The following is a 21,284-nucleotide window of genomic DNA, read 5'->3' on the forward strand; positions in this document are numbered from 1 at the left end:
AATACGGGCACGGTGCTCAACAAGCAACCAGAAAAGGACTGCTCATTTAGTTGGTTGGTTGAGTAAAGCTTCCTAAAATTAGTGCGTCGTCCCATGTTTCACGTTACGGTAGAATGTTGTAGTCGGAATGTTTGTGAAATGTAGCTTCCCTTTTACAGCAGTTGTTTACTACGCCATTATCGAACTACGCACGATGATTTTAGAGGAAGAAGCGTGTTGCTAGGAATATGTTCTCATCAAAAATACAAAATTGGAAGCAAACATGAAGAAATCACGCGTCTTCTGTTTACGGATGCTAGCGTGCGTAAGAGGTTGAAACAATATTTTAATAATTAATCCATTACGTTTCCCAAGAGCGGCACACGAAAACACTTCAGTGTGCACCCTTCTATCCAGGGATGCGTAGATTTAAAATGCGTGCCGCTCGGTGTTGTTCTGCCTTAGATGCGTCCCTGTTCTGTGTTTGGCATCTTCCCTGTAGAGAATCCAATTATCTGGTTTATGTTGCACGAGTTCTCTATTTTTACTACCGTTCCAAAATCGTAAGCTACCGGTCGGTTGGCCCTTCTGTCTGTGTATCTACCGCAATCCCGACCAGCTCGTCCATCATGTTGCACATCAGAGCGGTAAGAAATGGAAATAATTTCCCGAGGTCGGTAGGGCACAAAAGTGTACCATGAGCACCCGTGAGCAATCGCGTGTGGCTTTTCGAGTGAAATTTCATCCCAATTCAATCATTAGGATACGATCGTTTCAGTAGCACATGGTTTGGTATGGTAAGAAAGAACACGCTTCTGTTTGTTCGAAGAGACGTGTTCTTAACCGTGCTTAGTGCTCCCTCTCAAGCCACCGGCTCAAGTGGTACCAAATTCGAGTGCATCCGATTTAATGTCCGGTCGTGATTGTCGATGTTGAGGCTGGAAAATGATGCAGACAGAATTGCGGCTCTCCTTAGGCGATGCAGGGGTAAATTTATTTGAGAGATCCCTCGGAATCATGGATATCGAAGAATTAATCTACAACAGTAGCCAAAACTGTGGCTCAAACTGTTGGCAGTGTGCTCTAACCTTAGGGCAGTGGCATTGATTGAAGCTTCAGAACGAGCAAACTGCTACGGAATGAGAAAGGGAAAAGGCCGTAAGGTATCGGTCGTCTCAGTCATCTGCCGATTGTTACCAGCCATACACGTTTGTGGTTCGTCAGTGCACACCTTCCCTCCATAACGTTATATCGTAGCATAACGTTATATCGTACGCACACGTTTCGATCCGGCATTCTACTGTTAGAAGCACGGTGGGAGTAATGCTTTCATAAACAGTGAAGAAAATTGTTGTTTAAGCACTCCGGTACTGGTATTGGTCACGTTCGCTGTTTAATCTCGTCCCGCAATGCTTACTGAGCCAGGACGGTGATTTGTGATGCCAGGTGAAGGCTCGCTGGAGGGCAGCACGAAATGCGAATTGGCTAATATTTGAGTGCATTTCTATTCTTTGAATTCTGAAGGATGCTGTTAGAAATTGATGTTGCAAATGGATTGCTTAATCGTTTCACTACTGACTTTGGTTAGAGTTAGCGTACCTTTAAGCTCAATTTTGTTTGATTGTTTTCTTAAAGTACTCAATTTGTACATGCAGTTGTGAGTCAGGAAAATAATTCTGAAATATTTGTTTGAGCTAGTTGAAGGATGGAAATGAAATCAATCCTCAATTTGTTGATACTCCTACTCTTTTAAAGAAAGGTACAAAAATCGCACTTGTTACATTATTTTTCCCAGCAAAGAGACAAGAGGAAAATAATAATAACTGATCTTTTGTTACTTTTTACTTTTTTAAGAGGTATGAAATTACGCCCCTATGAGATGCGGTTCTTTTTTACAGCATGTTAACCTTAAATATTTCAAGTACAGATAAGCCACTGAACATAATAATTCAAAGTGCCATATCAATTTTAAAGATATTGTTGAAGACTTTTTTTCTCCAACAATCGGATGACCTAAGTTACATTTACGATACCGTGCACAGACAGTACGAAACTCAATTTTGACTTATCAAGAAGACGAATCTCCAAATATTTTTTTTATTGCTTACCACCGTGAACACAAAAACAAACGCAAGATTCTGACAGATGGTGTTGTTTGATAATAATATAGCACCTTACCAAATGCAGATGTCGTATTGGATGTGTGCAAATGGAGGGCCTTCGGCGTATCTAGAAATGAGAAGACTTATAAAGCCAGCAGTTTAAAAGACTTCCGCTTGTATATTGCTAAAAGTTTCTTCCGAATTTCGTACGCACAGCGGATAATGTTTTTAATACTGAGATTGCAGGCTAGGAAAGCAATATTTTTATAAATGAAAGTAGTTTTTAATCATGTTTTTCTTCTTTTTACAAAATGTATGTACCTTTAGAAAAAAGTAGCTCTGGATAATTGTCAGAGTTTCTTGTAACTTTGTGGTACTCTATTTGTGCTAGTATGCATATAAGCTTACCTAAAGAATGTCACGCTGGCAGTTATGCTCCCATTTTCGTTCTATGCTTCGTTCCGCAATGCGAGGTGTTCGTTATCGAGTTTCCTGTGTTAAAGCATAAGCTTTCTAAACTGCTTTCGTAGTGCTTATCAGCGTTAGGACTAGGGCAATTATTTGAACACGAGCAAGCTGTCGAATGGTCAGCTTGTACAAATATTTGCTTTGTCGGAAGCCATTTTAGCCAGGTGCTGTAGAAAAATTCAGATTTTTCGATTAGGTTTAAGGAGGACGATATTTTCTTACGAAGCTAGACAAAAACGACAGTTTTTATTACTCTTCAATTATGCGTTTAGTTCGTAATGTAAGCTTTAAATGTGTATTAAAAAGTGATTTGAGATATGATGACAATGGTTTTTGTTTTATTTGTATTTGTATTTACTCTGGTATTTTACATGAAATTCATATATGTTCTATTTTTTGTTTCATTTCAGATTCAACACGCGAATAAGCAACATGTGAATAATGGGATTCATTGGCGCATTTATTGAAACTTTCTACCTCATTAGCCATTCTGATGCATCAAAAATATACTTAAATTGTCAAATTCTCGACTGTTCAAGCCATATTTCAACAAAGCCACCTTATATATTGAGATGGTAAATGGATGCATCAATAAACCACCACTTACAAATCCAAATTGCACACGTTCTGCAACGATGTCATCCAGTATAATCGGTTGAACCTAACGGTGTTTCGTGAAATGCTTCTTCGTTAATATTGAAATGCCCTGAATTTTCACCGTTTATGTGAACTATAGCTAAATTATTTTCATTATTAAATTAGTGAATGTGATTGAGTTTTAATGCACTCCAGCCCCTCGTTACATAGAAAGAGCAAGCGCTATCCAAGGCGAACCGGCTTGACTTTGGTGTTTATATGTTGAGTCTTGCTTATATGTGGAAGTGAACAGATGTGCGGTGTGGTATGACTGTACACTCCACAGTAGTGCAGGTTTTATTGAAACCGTTTTTTGTATAAGTACAATCGGAACTAAATTCAAAATCACGAACAAACATAGACTTTTTGAGGCAGAAGCAAATTTGGCTCAGAAAGGATTAGACCAGACCATTGTGCCCCCTAGCTACGATTTGGAAATTTGGATAGAACGTGACCGTGTGGTGGTTGGACGAGTTAAAAGCATCTCATTGTGTACCGGAAGTGTGAAAGTGTGCAAATGAAAATAATAATCATCACCATTTATTAATTATTCCCTGCAGGTGGAGTATACCAGTGTGAGTTCGTAAGCGAAAAGTGTGCGGCAAATAGTGCATGTGGTTATAGATTCAGTGTTCATTCCCGCACAGTATTGAAAGTTCACGTGAATGTGATCGCTGGAATCGGTGGAAAGGGTTGCAAAGCGAAGGCGCTGCATGAAGCATACCCTTTGGGTGTCGACATTCACAGCAGCAGCAGACGCGTTTCGGGCAACATGATGATGACCAAACGTGGGATTTGGTCAGGACCACAGTTTAAAATGTTGATGCTGCTGACCGTTACGGTGGTACTAGCGCTCGTTGTGCCATCGAATGAAGAACCGTACGGAGGAGGAGGAGGCTATTTTGGAGCAGAAACACGATGTCCGCGGCTATGTTCCTGCACAGGCACGACGGTAGATTGTTCACATCGAGGATTGACTCAGGTGCCTCGAAAGATCCCATCGGAGACTGACAGACTGTAAGTACGGAATGCATGTTACAATTCATAATAAGATTTGTTTGTGTTTTTTTTACATTCATATGTACAGATAAGTGAAAGTAATGTAATTTGATATCTACATCTTAAGTGACGCTTGAAAATACGGACGTAATGTTTCAAATACTTTGAAAATATTATGTTGATGGTACTATTTGATGCAAGCTTAAAAAGTTACAAAATAGTTGGTGCCAAACACGTCGGTACTATCACGGAATTACATATTGTATTTTTTTTTTTGCATCAAGCATCATTCATTTGAATCCATCCTGTAACGGAATACGATAACTTGACCTCGAACCATCGCTATGTTCGCCCACGCTAGAGATATCATTGCCTGCCAACGCAGATACGGTGAAGTAAAAGTGAATTGTGCAAGAAATTAATATCTCCATCATTGCATGTGTAAGACCTCCAGAGTGTTTCTCCTCTTAATGCAAAAGAAAAAGCAAGCCAGGCTGTTGGTTTTCTGTGCATGTGTAAACTCTTTCGTTGAAACAACAATTTTATTTACGTAGCCCAGATTCGCCGATAAACCAGCCAACCCAATGCTGTATGAAAAAGCAGTGTTTTAATCCCTCCCGTTGTGGCAAAAAATGTGACAAAAGTCGCGTCAGTAAGGGACAAGCAATTCACGAGTGGCGGCAAGGGTTTCGGATTTAAATCAAACCACAAAACCCTGAACCAAATAGTTACATGGTGCATTGGAGATAAATAAAATACGAATTAAAATGTAAAACATACCACAGCGCGGCATCCACCCACATGTAGTGCAACGAGTTGGTTTATTTTTCAACTGTAGACGCCGGGGTTCAACTGGTTGTTGACAGACAGAATCTGTTTGAAGCATTTGAAGCTAGTCAGTCCTTGAGTACTGGCAGCACGATCGAGAGCGTCTGTTTTTCATCGCTCAAGTCTTTCGATCAGCTGCAGTGTAGCAGTTGAGAGACGTTGCTGTGTTCCATCCGTCGGGGTGTATCTCATTGTAGAATGGGACTGAATTTCGCTCGATTCGCACGTCAGTTAGACATTAAGGTACATTGAAGTTGAATAGGCCGGGTGGTCGGGTTAAGGTCCTGCTGTGGCAATCAGCATGGAATAATGTCGTATCGATTGCGGATGTCTCGTATTATTTATTTATCAACCAGATTGTTTATTGGTTTTGCTACTATATATACGCAGAATCTGAATGTGTTGAATATTTTCAATGAAATCTTGAAGTAATAACTGATTTGAAGTCGTGCGAGTTGACGACTGTTTCACAAGACTGGTACATACGAGAATTTACTTTAGATTTATACATCAGTGGATTTCTAAAAGATGTTCTGTAGTATCCCAGATATTTTATTGCAATGTATATACTTTTTTTTTAAAATAACAGTTAATGATGGTAAGAGATTCCATGCTGGGTGATATCCTGTCGAGTTGATTTGGTCATTTCGTCATATCATTTTAAAACATTGAACATTGATGAGGCCGGGGTTGTTGTCTAATTTTATTGTTCAGAGTTTTTTTTTTGTTTCTGTTTTGGTTTGATTCTTCTGACAAAGTATCATGTTGCTAGAACTAAGAATCAATAAAGTATCTTTTTAGTTGCACAGTGCTTGATTATGGTCTATTAACCTCGATTATCATTTTATGGAAACGGTGTTTTTATTGATTTTTTATGCAGTCTTCCCTTTCCACCCCATCATAACGACAATCGGTGGATGAGAAGCTGTGAAAGAATGTTTTTTTCAAACAATCACGCATAGACGATCTGCTGGTACTTTTGCTGGTCAACTATAACTGTAGATTAATAGGAGATTGAACCGTTGAGCCAAAAGAAGAAGAAGAACTGTGAATTTTTCTACAACCATCGGTAAACGGTCGATAAGTTTGAGACAAAAAAGGGAAATGATCATATTTGCATGTCTGTAACGGGATATTTATCTTTTTGTCGCTGTCGTAGCTTACAACAGATGAAAGGGTATGTTAAGTCGGTAAATGGTTGATCATAAAATCGAAGTGGCTGCATATGGTGGACAACATGGTTTAATACATGTTTTGCTTGTGTAATTTCGTTGAATGCAATCATTTATATCGTTTTCTTTGCAATCAATAATCTTGCCTTATGTCTGCCTTGATAAATTTGTTGTGGTTGTGTGAAAAAAAAAACGAGAGGGTTATTGTATTTTTTGGGTAAGAGTCACCACTTTTATGTCACCACTCATACATATTATGGATAAAATCAAACCGCCTTGTCAGATTTGAATACCAAATAAAATGAACTAATTTTCTTTATTTGAAAGACAGTAAGGGGTATGTGCTGCATTTATCTATGATATAGTCATAAAAAACATGGTTTTGCAGCTAATGGTGACCTTTGCAAATAAATCAATCGTTTATCGTTATTACTTTTGAAGTTGGTTTTTGACAGAAGCTTCAATTTAAGGGTCTAACACGTCGATGCATGACGAACAAGAAAATTCAATGTTATGGCGCCGTTCATGCGTTGCGTGTTTTTTCCTTGCTGTCGAACCACAATTGGCCCCATTCTCACGTCAAACGGTTGGACGTCAATTGCCATTATACGTTCAGTGTGCTGTCTACACCTTGTTAACCAGTAGACATGACGAATTTATTTATTATTATTATTAAAAATCAGACCAAAAGAGAAACTTGACGAGAGCACATGCAAGCCTCAAAAGCAGCTGAAAACGATCGCGTTGAAGGTCCTGCTGGTATTGCTTTTGAGAAGCAACGATAGATACCGATATTTATGGCCTCGACAGTAACAATGAGAAAAGCCCGCAAACGTCGCAGTCAAAGTCAAAAAGGCATAAAAAGGTGATGATGGAGCATTGGCATGACACGCAACATTATGCTTATTCATAAAGGGTGGATGGATGAGTTATGGACAAGATTTATTGGTCTCATCGATTAGCGGTGATGTCGCGTGTACGCCTCTTCAACCTAACTGAAGGTGTTTTATTTTCGTTTAAAATTACCTAAGCCATCAAAAAATAGATGTCTTTTTCACCAGAGTCGCCTCACGGACCCTTTTGCGAACGCTTGGGTGGTCTTGGGCACGAGTCAAAAGATGAAAAGCTCAAGCACGTCGTTGAATTAAGCAGGGATGAGCAGAACATAACACGAAATACACCTCCGAGCCATCCATGAACAGACAAGAAGTTGAAATGGAAATGTCAAACGCGAACGAGACATACCCATCGCTAGACATCGTAACAGTTGACATGTTCATCCGATGGGAAGTGGAAAACGGCAAACAACTCCCAACTGGCTGGTTGTGACGATGTTTTTTAGTTTCATTTTCATTTTCGTGGTATCTTTCAATCATGTCGTGGTCGAGATGTATCTCCATTGGCTGTGTGAATTTCTCTTAAAATAAAATTATTCCATTTTCTCCTGTCCATGTTGTTGTTAGTAGATGGGTTCACACGACACACGTTTCACTCAAAGAAGAAAAATCGAACAAATGAAAACCGTGTTGTCATACGTATGCACCATCCTTCGTTTCGGCTCTTCCGTTGCCCACCCAGGAGAAACAAACCTCATAATAATATGGTAATAACATAATTACGCATACTGATGTGTGGAATCTTTGTTCTCTCCATCATTTTCCATCGTTGTACGGTCGTTGTTGTTTTAAGCGTTGTTCTCTGTGTGTTAGTTCTGTTGTTACTTTGTGGTGGTAGTTGCCGCTGAACAATGTCTTTGGTATGTAATTAGCTAAGCGATTGATCATTCATTTTAACGTGAATTTCTTATGTCAAAGTGTCAGGAGCAGCGCTATTCTCTTTTGGTGAACCGGTTTGTTGCTGTTCTGGAATTGGAAATGGATATAAATTGATCAATCATTATTTAGTTCATTATATGTTATTTTAAAATGAGAAAATTTTGTCACTTTTAACTTGTGTCATACTGAAATATCTTACATAAAATAATATAATCTATCAAGATACTTCTATGTTTGATCACTTAATACAAAAAAATATAACTAGGAATAACTTTATTCAATAAGCAATGATGGATAAATTTCCGTGCAGTCCTGTTTTGATCTGGAAAATTCGATTGCATTGAAACACTATCAGTTAAAATTATCTTCATAATAACCTCCACAACCAACATAATCATCTGTGATATTGTCATTGTTGCGTGCAAATATTTATACGTTTTATCGTTGCTGTGAAACTGGAACTGATTTTAGCACAAAGGTGAATCTTTGTGGTTTTTGAAATGCTTCTGTGCACTACTAAAACCGTACAAACATAGAATGTAAATATAAAACGACAGTTACTATCAAATCTGTACTGAAGGCAATCTAAACCTTTGAAACAAACCCAAAACAGAATGCTAGAATCTCTCATCTTTGTGGGAGAAGTTTTCTGTGGTTTTGAGTGTACAGGATTGAATGTGCCTCGAGGGTTGTGGCGTGCTATGATGCTTATACTAGTATACCTGGTAATAGAAAAGGAAATGGTAGACCTCTTTAGTGGGGATTCTTATCTCAATGGTTCTTCTAGAATCCAGAAGATAACTATTTCGCAATTCAATTTATACCGTAGACACCCAATTTAAGTAACCGTATCCGTGCTGAAGTTCCACAAATATCAACTTTACTAACAAGCTGCTCTATGAATGGAAACTTTAACGGTACGAGTGTCATGGAAAATGCATCAGAAGTACGGTACGCTAGGTATGCTATGCACACTTTTTGTGTCTATCAACTGATAGGCAAGCAGCCCAGGATGTCCATTAGTATCGCAACGAAAGGCAGACGGATGTCACTGCAGATGCTGGCCAGGACTGTAAGTGTCAGACCAAGCTCTGTGGTATTATGTTTGCTAATTCATGGTGTCAGAACTCTTATGCCTTTCCTCCCGTTTGCCTCGTTGTTTGACAAGTCATGGAACGATACACGTCGTGAACGATGCATTGCTAAGGGAGTCCTTTAAATAGTACGTCCACAGTGACGCATCAAATACTGCGTAAGTTTACACTTGCCTCATCCCCGGAAAAGCCCGGATTAAACCACTTTTAAACTACACAAACAAGAGCACCGCTTGAGCACTCGATAGTGTTACCGCACTCGGTGTAAAGTAACACTCATTATGGGTCCCATTGGAGACAGGCTTACGTTTGCTCGAGTTTGCAATGAGACAGTAAATAAGGGGTTAACCACAGTTCAGGGAAACGAAACCCCAAGAGGCAGGTGCCTAGAAAAGGCTGTCAGAGAGGAAAGTATGGTCAATCCATGGTAGTGCTTAGACTGAGCATCAACGGAGATAAGAGCTGCGGTAATGATGGTCAATTCAACTTTTTATGCTTTTGCTGGATGTTAGGATAACAAATTGGAATTGAGCAAGTTTTGATCAAGAAAAACATAGAATAGTGCAAAATGTAAATACAGTTTCTAACTATTTGCTCAGCTCTTTTATTTTGGAATGTTAGACTTGTACAATCAAAGCAAGTTTACATTGCAAGGGTTGATCAAATCTTCTTTTCCGATTACTTTGCGGCAGTGTACGTTATTGATCGTTATAATTGGTGAGAACTACGCGTAAGCACGTTCGTAATGAACTAGGCGTACACTTTCCATCACAGTTTTTAGTTTTCATATCACGGAGGTTGTATAGTTTTTGCATTTCGTGACTGAAAAGATTTTCTCAACAGTCGATGATGTCATCGTAGGGAAAGTCGCTAATGAAAATGGTCATTTGCGCCTCAAGAAATAATGGCTTTGCAAGGAAACGAGGAGGTTGTTAAGAACGATTTTCTAGTGTAAAATCGGTGTTTCTAGAACACTTCTGCTTGATGAATTGAGAAGTGTTTGATGTGGTGTTTGTGCCTCTTGGTGCAATTAGTGCACAGTGTTGGGAAGGTGTTTGGAAGCAAACTGCTTCCGTTTCGTTTCGTGGTCGTTCAGGTTGTACCATGCCAAAGCCAAATACCTGCAGTCAATTTCAGCGTTTTTCATGTTTTTAAACTCGTGCTCAATGGTTAGTGGTGGTAAACCTTTGACGCACCAGAAAGCATAATGGAAGAAAAACGAGCGATTCTATCATGGTGTTTGTAGGAATGCTTCCTGTCACGTCACGCACGGCAATACCGCCAGTTTCCCAGCTGGCGCTTCTGTAGTTGAAATAGGTCGACTGGACGATTGATGTGTTGCGAACAGCGAACTATCGGTGCATTGTGTGCTCAATGATTGAAGCGTTGTGTTTTGCGTTTTTTTGTTACGCGACGGCTCAACCAGCGTGATGATTAACTTGCCATCGTGTGCAGAACTCGTCCGACCAGTCATAACGTCCACTGGATGGTGGACCCTTCTGAAGCTCCCGTTACGCAAAAAGTCCCAGTTCTCATCAGCGGTGGTTTTCACCGTCTACAGCAACTTTCATGTGTCACTGTTGCTGTTAAATGCTCCAACCCACAAAATCACGCTTTTGAACTTGCTGCGCATTTGGCCTTCGGGATTGGAAGAGATGCAATGACATGGACATCGTTTGGATGAATGCTGCAGGAGCTCCGTCATGTCCAGCTCAACATGATGAAAGTCGTGCCTCTCCATGGTCGTGGGTTGATGAGAGTAGCGATCGATAGGATTTTAATTAACAATCTGATACATTCAATTACCATCTCAATGAGGCTGTTGTACCGAGTACCAGAGAATCTTCAATTGTGGCTGTAGTTTAGTTAGAATAGCTGAGTTTCTAACTTTATAGCATAGTTTGAATTTTAGAATAGAAATCTATATTAATAAAATTATATAAAATCTAGGTTTTGTTATTTACTTACGTATACAATTACATGGTGTTTGAATACTTTTCATTTGTTTAATGCTACCACACCGTACCTGACATGTCCGTCCACACGATGGTTCTGGATGAAAATTGTTTCTATTTCGATTAATATAAAATATTCGCAAAGTTTTTGAATTGCATGAGCCACTTCGTTGCAATACACGCATGGTTTGGTGTGGTTGTAGATTCATTCCAGTTTCGATAATAGTTTGCTCACACGAAGCTCAATCATGTGCAAGTGCACTGCCCTAAAATTGTGAACATTGTCCAGCAATCGGTGTTGGGACACTTAAAACGGTGGTTTTAGGGCTGAGTGTGAAGTTCTCGTACTAACCATACTAACCACATGTCATCGGCAGACATACTGACATACAGCGACACAAACGCTAGCCGTGAAGTATGTGAAAAATGCAAAAAGGGGATAAAATAGTCAAAAGTCAGCAAGTGCATGGCCGTCAGGACAAAAGTCCACGCTGGCGCAGTGATGATGAAAATGGTCTGCATGAACCGTAGAACTTTGGAAAAAAGGATGGATTAACAAAATGGAAGCATTCATGCAGCAAAATGGTGTTTATATTGGAAACAGTGTTCCATTGAATAGTGAGACAATACGAAAACGTGGAAATGTTCACACATCAATGCATCCTTGCGATATTGATGAAATCTGCTAACAGGTTAAGCCAGATATTTTGACGGAATGTGAATAGCGTTGTTTGATTGTTTGATGAAGCTTTGCAGATACTTTGATGTACACTATTTGAAGATCAAACAAAATCAGTTCAACAGATGATTAGACATGTCGCTTCGCTAGCTTTTTAAAATGAAGTCAATTTTCTGTATAATTGCTTAAATATTGGTAGTAAACATTGTCCTTGTTGTACTGGTTGATACTTCTATTACTAAAGGTTAAAAATAAGTCGCTCGTCATTTAAAACTATTCTTCGAGTTTCAGTAATGCATATAATACGGTCATACAAGCATTTCGAGCACTATAAATCAGGGCGCTGGGGTTTCCTTAAAGCAATTATTGTGACCAGACAAGCATCTTTTCGTGATCAGTATCGTGCGTCGCATTGTAAATTTTATCGTGTTCGTTCGTGCAGTTAACCGAATCCACAGTCCAGAAGTGTTGGACTAGAAAGGCGATGGTTGTCGTCCAATTTGAAAGACTTACTGCATTCTCTCGCACCACTGCACAACTGCATATTGCTACCACTGGGGTACGTGGTAGGGTTCATACATGTGACACACAGCTGGCGGACCTACGCCGTACCGTGAAAAGAGTTATTTCAATTTAATTGAGATTATCAAATAGATTTACGATGACATTGGGCGAGGAAATGTGCCACCAGGAGTGTACTTCGAAAACCGGTTAGTAAGTGCACTGGTACGACAAATACTGGGTTTCTACTTTTTTCGATGTTTGGCAAACTGCATACAACTAAGTCGTTTGGTCGAACCCGACTGCTAAAGAAGGGTACCGTGAAGTAGCAGTGCGAACTACTAAGTGGGTTTTGTGAACGTGAGAAATGTGGAGCGTGTAATGCAAGTAGATCGTGATGTTTGTATCGGTTTATTTTCCAATACACGTAGATGGAGCATGCAGAGAAGCCTGTTTGTAGAGACACATTTGCATAATCTTAATTAATAGCAATTTGTTGTTTGTATAGCTGATCGCAGTCATTTGAGGAAGATGGAATGCACTTAACGGTTACCATTGAGTGAATGAGTGTGTTTATAAGAGAAGGTCTGTAAGTCTATGTAATAGAGCTCAATCGATTTTGAGAGCTGACTTGATTCAGAATATCAGATATGGTCTTTAAATGTCTTGGAACTAATGAATAGCTTAAGTTCCAGAAAATGGTCATGCTTCAATAGTTGCTAGAAGTACTGTCTATTAGCAGGTGAAGGTGCTTCGTGTGAGCATATAATTAGGAATAACATAATACCCGTAATGCAGACACTGCTCCAATGAAGCAACAGCAGCGGCGGAACTAACGGTAGGCGGACTAGGCGGCCGCTTGGGGCCCCGCCGATTTAGGGGCCCCGTAGATCGCCATTCTATAGTATGCCGTATGGACAGAGTACTAGCGACAAGGGCCCCGGAAGGATGGGCCCCGAGGTTGGCGAATCATTTGAACCCCCCCCCCCCCCCCCCCCCCCGTCAGCAAAAATTGATTGCGACTGCGACTGATCGAAGGGGGCCCCGACGGCATTTCTAGTTTACTGTTCAATCTCCCAACAGCAACTTTAGTGCCGCTACCCCCCCAACAACATTTACCATTTACAGAGGGCCTCAACTCGTCGTTCCGCCTAGGGCCCCCGATACCCTTGATCCGCCACTGAGCAACAGTATGATTTCGACAGCTTCAAACAGCACTTTGTACGATGTAGTCTCTAGCTCACACCCTTTTTGATTCTCATTTCCATAGTATCCCCTGCACAATTGGTATTCGCACGTATTCACCTGCAATTGATTTTAAGCTCTTCATTTGCATTACGGGTCGCCATAAACCCGACGCCGACCATAATCTTAATCGCTAATTACCATGCGTTTTGCTTAATAATATTCGCCGCGTTCGCCCCATCGGCCTTTTACAGGTGGGTATGCGTTTTTTTTTCTCTTCCATGCGAAGGTATTCCACGCGAACTTCATAGGCGGTAGGTACTTCATATGCTAATAAAGTAATTAAGCAATTGAAAATCCAAGCGTACCCAATGGCGGTGTGTTTTTCTCGTGCCAGGGCTTAGCATACTGGTTCCATTTCGACTATCTCTCGTGTGTCCTGTACACTGTCCTGTTGAACATGTTTGTGCCAGCATCCATGCAGAGGTGGAGGTACGACAGTGAGTCATGTAATATCGTCGTCACTTCATAAACTGAAAGCACTTCAGAAGCGCACTTGAAGTGTGCCTCTAGGAGTTTCGGGTCGAAGAGCTTTCCCGTAGTGGGACTAACTAAATCCTCTTTCCGATGTGGGTAGTACTGGGTTTACGGTACTCGCACTCATTAATGCACGGTCACGGGACGCTGGACCCATCCGTCCTTTGGTCAAACCGGTTTAGCTGGAAGGGGTGTTTTATGGAAAAGAACTCAAGCTTACTCAAACAAGCCCACTTAGCCACTTGTCCGTTTTAGCAATGTGTTCTCGAAGCTTATGGCTTAATTTGACCAGGCTTGATGTAATTTCAGTATGGACCATAATGACGGGAAACTTTGGTATCGGTAATACAAAAGAAGTACACTCGGATGATACATGGGATGATGCATTGTTTTAACGAGACATATCCCATGTTTGACTTCATCATTCATGTCCAGAGAGTATCAGTTGAAACAGTGTATGTGTTTTTTTTTTTTTAATTTAGTTAAAAAGGCTTAGTTATTATTATTATTTAGCTGATTGATAAAATCCTGTGTTATATTTCAAAAAAGAATTATTTTGTATTGTAGATTACAACTAGATTATTTGAAGGGCTATTGAAACTATCCAAGCTCCTCGACATCCGCTGCAGCATTTTGTTTTGCAACTTAGGTGTGAACATTAAATTCAATGATTCGTTTTCAAGCATTCTTTCCATCGCAGTATGCTGCATTTTTATTCGCACCATCAACGCTGCCTTCCGGGAGCTGAATCATTTACCCAAACAGCTGGAAGATATCATCGTTTATTAAATTTAAAAGAAATGAGCAATGCAACCTGTATGCCGGACGTCATCAGATCGAGTTAGCGCCAGCAGCTGAAACCGATTAGGAAAGAGTTGGGCAGGTTTGGTCGGTGTGGGAAAAGCGTACAGGAAGGCATGTTGTTAATTATCAACGCATTAAGTACGCTTCTGGACGATGCATGAGACGCAGGACTAGGAGTAACAGGGAGTGCAAATATGATGTTGTTGTTTGCCCTTGTTTCAGATGATGTGTTAGGTGGTTGCGCCTATGTTTGCAGAATATTTTTGCTGGTTTCAAATTGTTTTTTCTGCGTTTTTTTACGCAATGATTCGCAAGCTGCGAAAGATTTGCACCCTGCTTCTAAAAACGCTTTGATGTGGACGGAGAAATTATGTGGCTCATAAAATGCTCATTTTATGGGCAATTAAATTTTGCAGCTAATTTCATCACCTTCCCTGTAACAGTGTATTTGGTCTGGTAGATTGTTAGCTTTCTCTCTATCTCTCTTACGCTGCTCCGTGGTATGTTTCATGATGTAAGAAATTGGTCAGAAAAGAACGTTCATCGTCGTTTCTTCTAGCGTTAACGATTACAACTTCATCATCGTTCGCTCCTGATCATAACTGGTTGTATGAAAATGCGTATTATCAGCAAGGTAGATGACTCGGAAATTATTTTCAGCGAGGCATGCTGCAAGTTGTGCGCAACTTCTTGTGCGTCTTTTTATTAACACGTATTATTTGTATTTCGCTCAGTTTACGTAGAAGTGAACAAAGTTTGTCACTTTAAGGAATTGGAAAAAAGTAGAAAATGCTTGAAAAAGACTTTCATTGCACTTTATTTCTTATGAAGACTTTCTGCAAATAAGCTTTAATTATTCCAAAATCTTGATATTTACGATCTTCTCTTCTTCTTTGGCTCAACAACCGTTGTCGATCAAGGCCTGCCTGTACCACTGATGGGCTTGGCTTTCAGTGACCAATCTAATTGACTAATTGATATTTACGATACCACCTCCTTAATCGAAGGTGATACGACCAAATGAGCTATTTATACAGTTCCAAGCTTGATCTCTTATACTTCTTTTTGAAATACTCAGCTACGATAGAAAATTAACAAAAGGTACCATTTAGTACCCACTGTGACACGTACAAATGTGCTGGTAAACGTGTAACGCAGATAAGTTGAAACAAGCTCAAACAAGCTTAAACAAGCTGACAAACGACATACGCCGTTGTTGGGATGTTGTTTCCCGGAGTGCACTTATTTTATTCTTTGAAAGAATCGCGCTCTGCAGCAAACAGACAAAAGCATCATTCTAACTGGTATGCTACTGATGCTGTAATCTTGGTCTATTGTGCAGTGGCTGTATTAGGAGTATTACAGCAGTGAAGGGAAAACTATTTAGCTCCAGTATTGAACCGGAACGAACTTCTTGAATGGCCATATCAGTTAACAAGCACACTAAAACAACGTTACTGGTAAATGTTGTTTGGTGGGATTGGTGAGCGTCGTTTTTGGTGTCGTTTTTTGAGCATTGTTTTTTTTTGTATTAGCATTAGCAAGATTTTGTGGCAGAGGTTCGCAACGAAAGCGTTCGAGAGCTCTTGACGATAACACTGCATGTTGATGACTCTTCGTGTTTGCGTAAAAAATGGAATAGTTTGGTTGAATATTATGCTTATATTTTGGACCATAGTTATGATTAATTTGTTTGTTATTCGATGTAATTTTAAATCGTACTGCAACGTTGATAGTTTCATTTGAAAGACATAACTAATTTATTCTATGAAACCTGATTATAGTTTTCAATTTATTGTTTGTTAACATTATTTGTTTTCTAACAGAAGTATAAAAATGGAATGCTTCTCTGATACCCGTATTAAACATATACATTGCTCCTTAAAGCTTAATAAGCAGTTTAAAAGAATCCATTCAGCAAAAAAGCAGTTTCTTTTTTTCAGATCCCGCCAGAAATTAAAAAAGGGCTGAAGAATGTTCGCTGTAATTGCTTTGATGTTACTTTGGTAATAAAACTGGACACTGCTATTCTGACGTATATCCCATCAGTCATAGACCAAAGTTGCTGTGGTATAGAAAACTCATTACTTCCATTCGTTGCTTTCAAATCTCATTCATCTTTAGCAGCCTTGCAACCCGTTTAGTATTTTATGCTAAGCTTCAAAGTGTGAGGTGTTAGGGGAGCACTAAGTGCTACTTTCTCGCGGCATCTTTCAGTTTAACTCACAGGTCCCGCGTTGTAATTGTTGGTTGGTGTGTCTATGTTTTTTGCTATCAGAAGTAAAACATTAGTTTTTTAACCACAAAGAGTACTTTTTTTATTTCATCCATATTGTTGAATAGAAATATTTATACTTATTTATTATTTTTTATATTTATTCATATTTGTTTACATTTATATATTTTTTAACTTGAAATGGTTTTTTTACGTGTCATATTTCTGAATTCACTGTTCGAAATTTTGAATTTATGCTTTTGATTCATAATTACCATGTACACATACATTTTTGCATAATGTGTCTGAAACATTTTAACGCTATTGCTGATCATTTTATTGGAGATTTCATCGTTTTCGGTTTTCGTCTATTGTGTCGCACAAGCCACCATAGAAAAAAAACTTGATTTGAAATAAAACACGTGCTGTAGGTTGCCTTGAAAAAGGGCCCATGCTTGTTTTTGATGGCTCAGTAATACTATGAATACTTAACAGTGCCAAACGCTTTAAAAAAAATCTAAACAGAAATTATGAACGTTGACACCATGTTTCTTTCTTCAAAAGTGTATATTGCATGCACTGAATTTGTTCTAGTGCTCTGTGTAACATATCAAAGCCTTTGGTGCGATTAGACATATTTCTTGCATGTCTTTTATCGCATATAAAATACGTTGTATGAAACCACCTTTTCGACGCGTTCCACGTCTGTGTAATTTTTACAGCTGCATCACGTTGCGATGCATAACAGAAGGCAATATTGGGAAGAACGCAAAGAGCTCAACTATTGATACCACTTGCTGTAATGAGCTCTTCGCGTAGTGTTGAACAACCGCTGCAGAAGATGTGAGTCTACGAATCACGTCCATAGTGGTGTAGTACCGCTAGAGTGAGCGCTGCGCCATTTTCAATCAGCTCCTAGCGCCACGGGTAAACCACACTTAACCTATAAGCTGGTGTGCTTCGAATGGTAATGAAATGGAATGATTTCCGTTAATGATTATTATTTTCTTTCGTGTTCAGCGATCCAATCATCGCACGCGTCGTGTGAGCTTCCTGCATCATATGGATTATCTAAATGTAATGACGCATGCTTTGCCTACAAAAGGCACACGAGTTTACTTGCTCATATTGCTAAAAATAATAGGGCCATTAACCATAAATTATCTGTCGAACCTGATCCTGGTTGTAGGACATAAATGAAATAAATACTATTCTGTTTATAGCACAGGCTGTTGCTCAAGTTGTACCGAACCAAAAGAACATCATCAATGAAGTTTTTTGGAGGAGTAGGACAAGTGATGAACTAGTCAATAAGATCAAACTTAGAGGAATACTCTTTTATTCAAAATTATAAAGCATTGTATGTAATTCCAATATATCCATGGGAACTGTTTTGAATTTGCTCAAAACTTGTATTGTTCTTTAACTATTTCCATTTAACACTTGGTCCTCAAACTACAGCTTTTTTCGTCCACTTTGGACATTACTGACTGTTTAGGTAGTTTTATTACACATATGCCCAATGCCATAGGATATGCCCTTTTCTTGCAGACATAAAAGCAAGCTCTTGAGCAATTTCTTCCTTCGCAGTGTGTGCCATCATTTATTCAGCGCTTAATTATCGCACTGTCATTGTGTCATCGTCAGTGTCTGTATGGCATCAACTCACATTCTAGGGATCCGATGGGATCCGATTCCGTGTTCTAGACAATTAAACATTTTCTTTCCAGTGCCATTCACTTGACGTTGTTGACATTTGTTCCTTACGTGTATACCCGTTTATGTTGTTACGCTTGTAACGACAAAAAGCAATTTATTGGCAATCCTATACGTTAATCCCATGTCAATGAATGGAAGGAAAGACTGAATATGTCTATCCTTGGCATGGGGCACATAACATGGAACAGGCTGATGAGATGGATTAACTAAACAAAATTGATTATAAAATCCTAGAATGCGTTTCTTAGAATAAACTGTTTCATTTTAATTATATAAAAATAAGATTGAAATAATATTTTAAAAATTATCACAGCATATGATTGCATTGTTGTATGTTTCCATGCTGCTTCAGAAGAAAGAATTCAAAGCTCATGCACAGTAGGTTATTGTAGGAGTGATTTTGTTGACACCCACGCTATGAACTTTGCGTCGAAATGATTTCGATTTGTTACTCCTTACAGCAGTAGAGTGCAACAGAACAGTGTTTACCGATCGCGACCGCAACCATTTCCAGCACACATCGTCTCGAATAGCCTCTGGGTGCCCGACGCTGGCTGAGTCAGAAGGAAACGTACTAGTAACGCCTGCCACAACATTTCCACCTTACAGGCGTCTCCCATTGCACTAGGGCCATGTTGCTACATATTATATGGAAACCATTACAAAGTTCATTAAATATGTATTTGCCTGTAGCGTCATGGCGCCGTTCGTTCAAGGCGTCGTTGGTTAGCCAGGCAAATGGGATAATGGTTGCTCGTGAACGTGCGTGTGGACACAATCGATTACTATAACATCAGAGCGAACGTTTTGTGCGTTTCTTGCAGAGCTCTTTAGTCGGAGCAGATTGGTTCATGACGGTAGAATGATCCCCTTGGCGGAAGTTGTACGATGGTATGGTATGGTGATTGTTTGATTGATTTTTGTAAGTTATTGAAAAATTAATTTCCTTCGAGCAGCTAGCACAACTTTCTTCTCGTTCTCACACGACAGTTTTTCACCGCAACGTACACAGTTATAGGAGTAATTCTTTTCTGTTGTTGTAGAAAGTAAGCAGCAGGAGAGAATTTTAAATTATCGCCAATGATCGTTGGAAAAAAGCATTCAGAGCAAGCAATACCATATACACATTAATATGTAGAAATACATGAATACAAATTGAAGAATGATCTTTATCTGTGAAAACATTTCCAAAGTGTAAAGTTGTCGTAATGTGGGATTTCTTCATTGCACACAACGAAATTCATATTTATCCTCATCCTTGCATCATGCGTGTCATGACAGTGAATAACTTTTCACAACCATATGTCTTCCTGCATCAGGCTAGACAGTCTCCCGTTCTGATAGTAAACACAACAAACGATGGTATAACACAAACGAGAATCACGACCTCTACCGGTCTCTTCCAACCGACGTTCAGGCGTGATATGTTTCTTGGTTGCAGAAACCACTTTGATAAACTATTTCCATCCCATGTTCTCTCACTTGCTCTATCTGGTTCGTGTAAAGAGTCAAACATATCCGACACTGTGGTAACATAAATCTGCGTTTTATGGTGTTGTCAATTATTTCGAGATTAATTAGATCGGTGGCATGGAAGTGGAAATTTATAATCACGAAAAACAAGCGTACGTCATCACCATCCCTTGCCTATCCATGTGTTAGATAGTAAACAAAATCACCGATCCGGAAATGTTGTCACCGGTGTGCGGGTTGGGGAACATGCGAGACTTTTAGTATCTTGGTTTGGTTTAAACGCTGAAAGCTGCAATGTTTGTGCTGCACAATTCAATGACAAGGTGGTCGGTGCCATTCGGAATACGCGAGGATAGCGGGAAGGTGTTGAAATACTGTCGATGCGATATGTTTTGCGCTGCTGTTTGTTAGAGAGATTGTTTTCGACATCATTGTTTATTCATGACATTGGGATTTAGCGAGGACTAATGGCCGTAGCATCATCATCAAGAATGTCTGGGAATCTATGGTTGAGCACATGTAGCTTTTGGGGGTAATATTTAAGTGCCAATTAAATAATAATGAAATGGTGTCATTAAAAGACCCTACACTTATACGTATCCCATGTATCATGGGGTAATCTTGCTCTCGAAAATGGGTTTGTTAATTCACACTTTGATCCTTGGCGAAAGTATGCTTTTAATTGCATTTCTAAAATCTGAGCACTTTAACTGATTCATTCATTGTTTAGTTTGGGTATCATGTATGGCTTGGAATACGTGTTTTATTCGCTTGAATCAAACAAGGGTGCAGAAGTTCATTTCAAACAAAGCAAATGATCCATGCAGTGCAATTATTTTAACACAACTCATTCCGTTCTACTGTTTCCACAACACGTAACTAGAGTGTCTGAAATGAAGGTTGATTGCTTATCCCAATCACCACGCAATCGCATCTGTTGCTATTCTTGTATTTACCGTCGAGTAGAAACCAAGACAGCAATAGCCTTCTAATGGACGCTAACATCAACACATTAGTCATTTTCGCTAGCTCAAACAATACCAGCTACACACTACACAGTCAAGATACAGGAAAGCAGTAGTTACTCATCCGTATCTTGACCAACCTAGAATATCGAAATGAAACATTTGAAATGAACTTGAAATACTGAACAACCCGTGGTT

At 39.4% G+C, this 21,284-nt stretch overlaps 2 protein-coding genes across 7 annotated transcripts in view; one reads left to right on the top strand and one right to left on the bottom strand.

Annotated features, from left to right (window-relative positions):
* Positions 1–21,284, bottom strand: part of LOC120947564 (beta-1,3-glucan-binding protein-like) — a 184,869-nt gene that overhangs the window by 51,570 nt on the left and 112,015 nt on the right. The window lies entirely within an intron of this gene.
* Positions 1–21,284, top strand: part of LOC120948718 (protein slit) — a 147,187-nt gene that overhangs the window by 41,646 nt on the left and 84,257 nt on the right. For all 6 annotated transcript variants that reach the window (XM_040365361.2, XM_040365362.2, XM_040365363.2 and 3 more), the window contains exon 2: positions 3,746–4,202. In XM_040365361.2, coding sequence (XP_040221295.2) covers positions 3,958–4,202 — 245 coding nt within the window. In that variant the 5' untranslated portion in view covers positions 3,746–3,957. The remainder of the gene's footprint in view (positions 1–3,745; positions 4,203–21,284) is intronic.

This window comes from Anopheles coluzzii, chromosome 2 (genome assembly GCF_943734685.1).
Source record: "Anopheles coluzzii chromosome 2, AcolN3, whole genome shotgun sequence".
Taxonomy (NCBI): Eukaryota; Metazoa; Arthropoda; class Insecta; order Diptera; family Culicidae; genus Anopheles; species Anopheles coluzzii.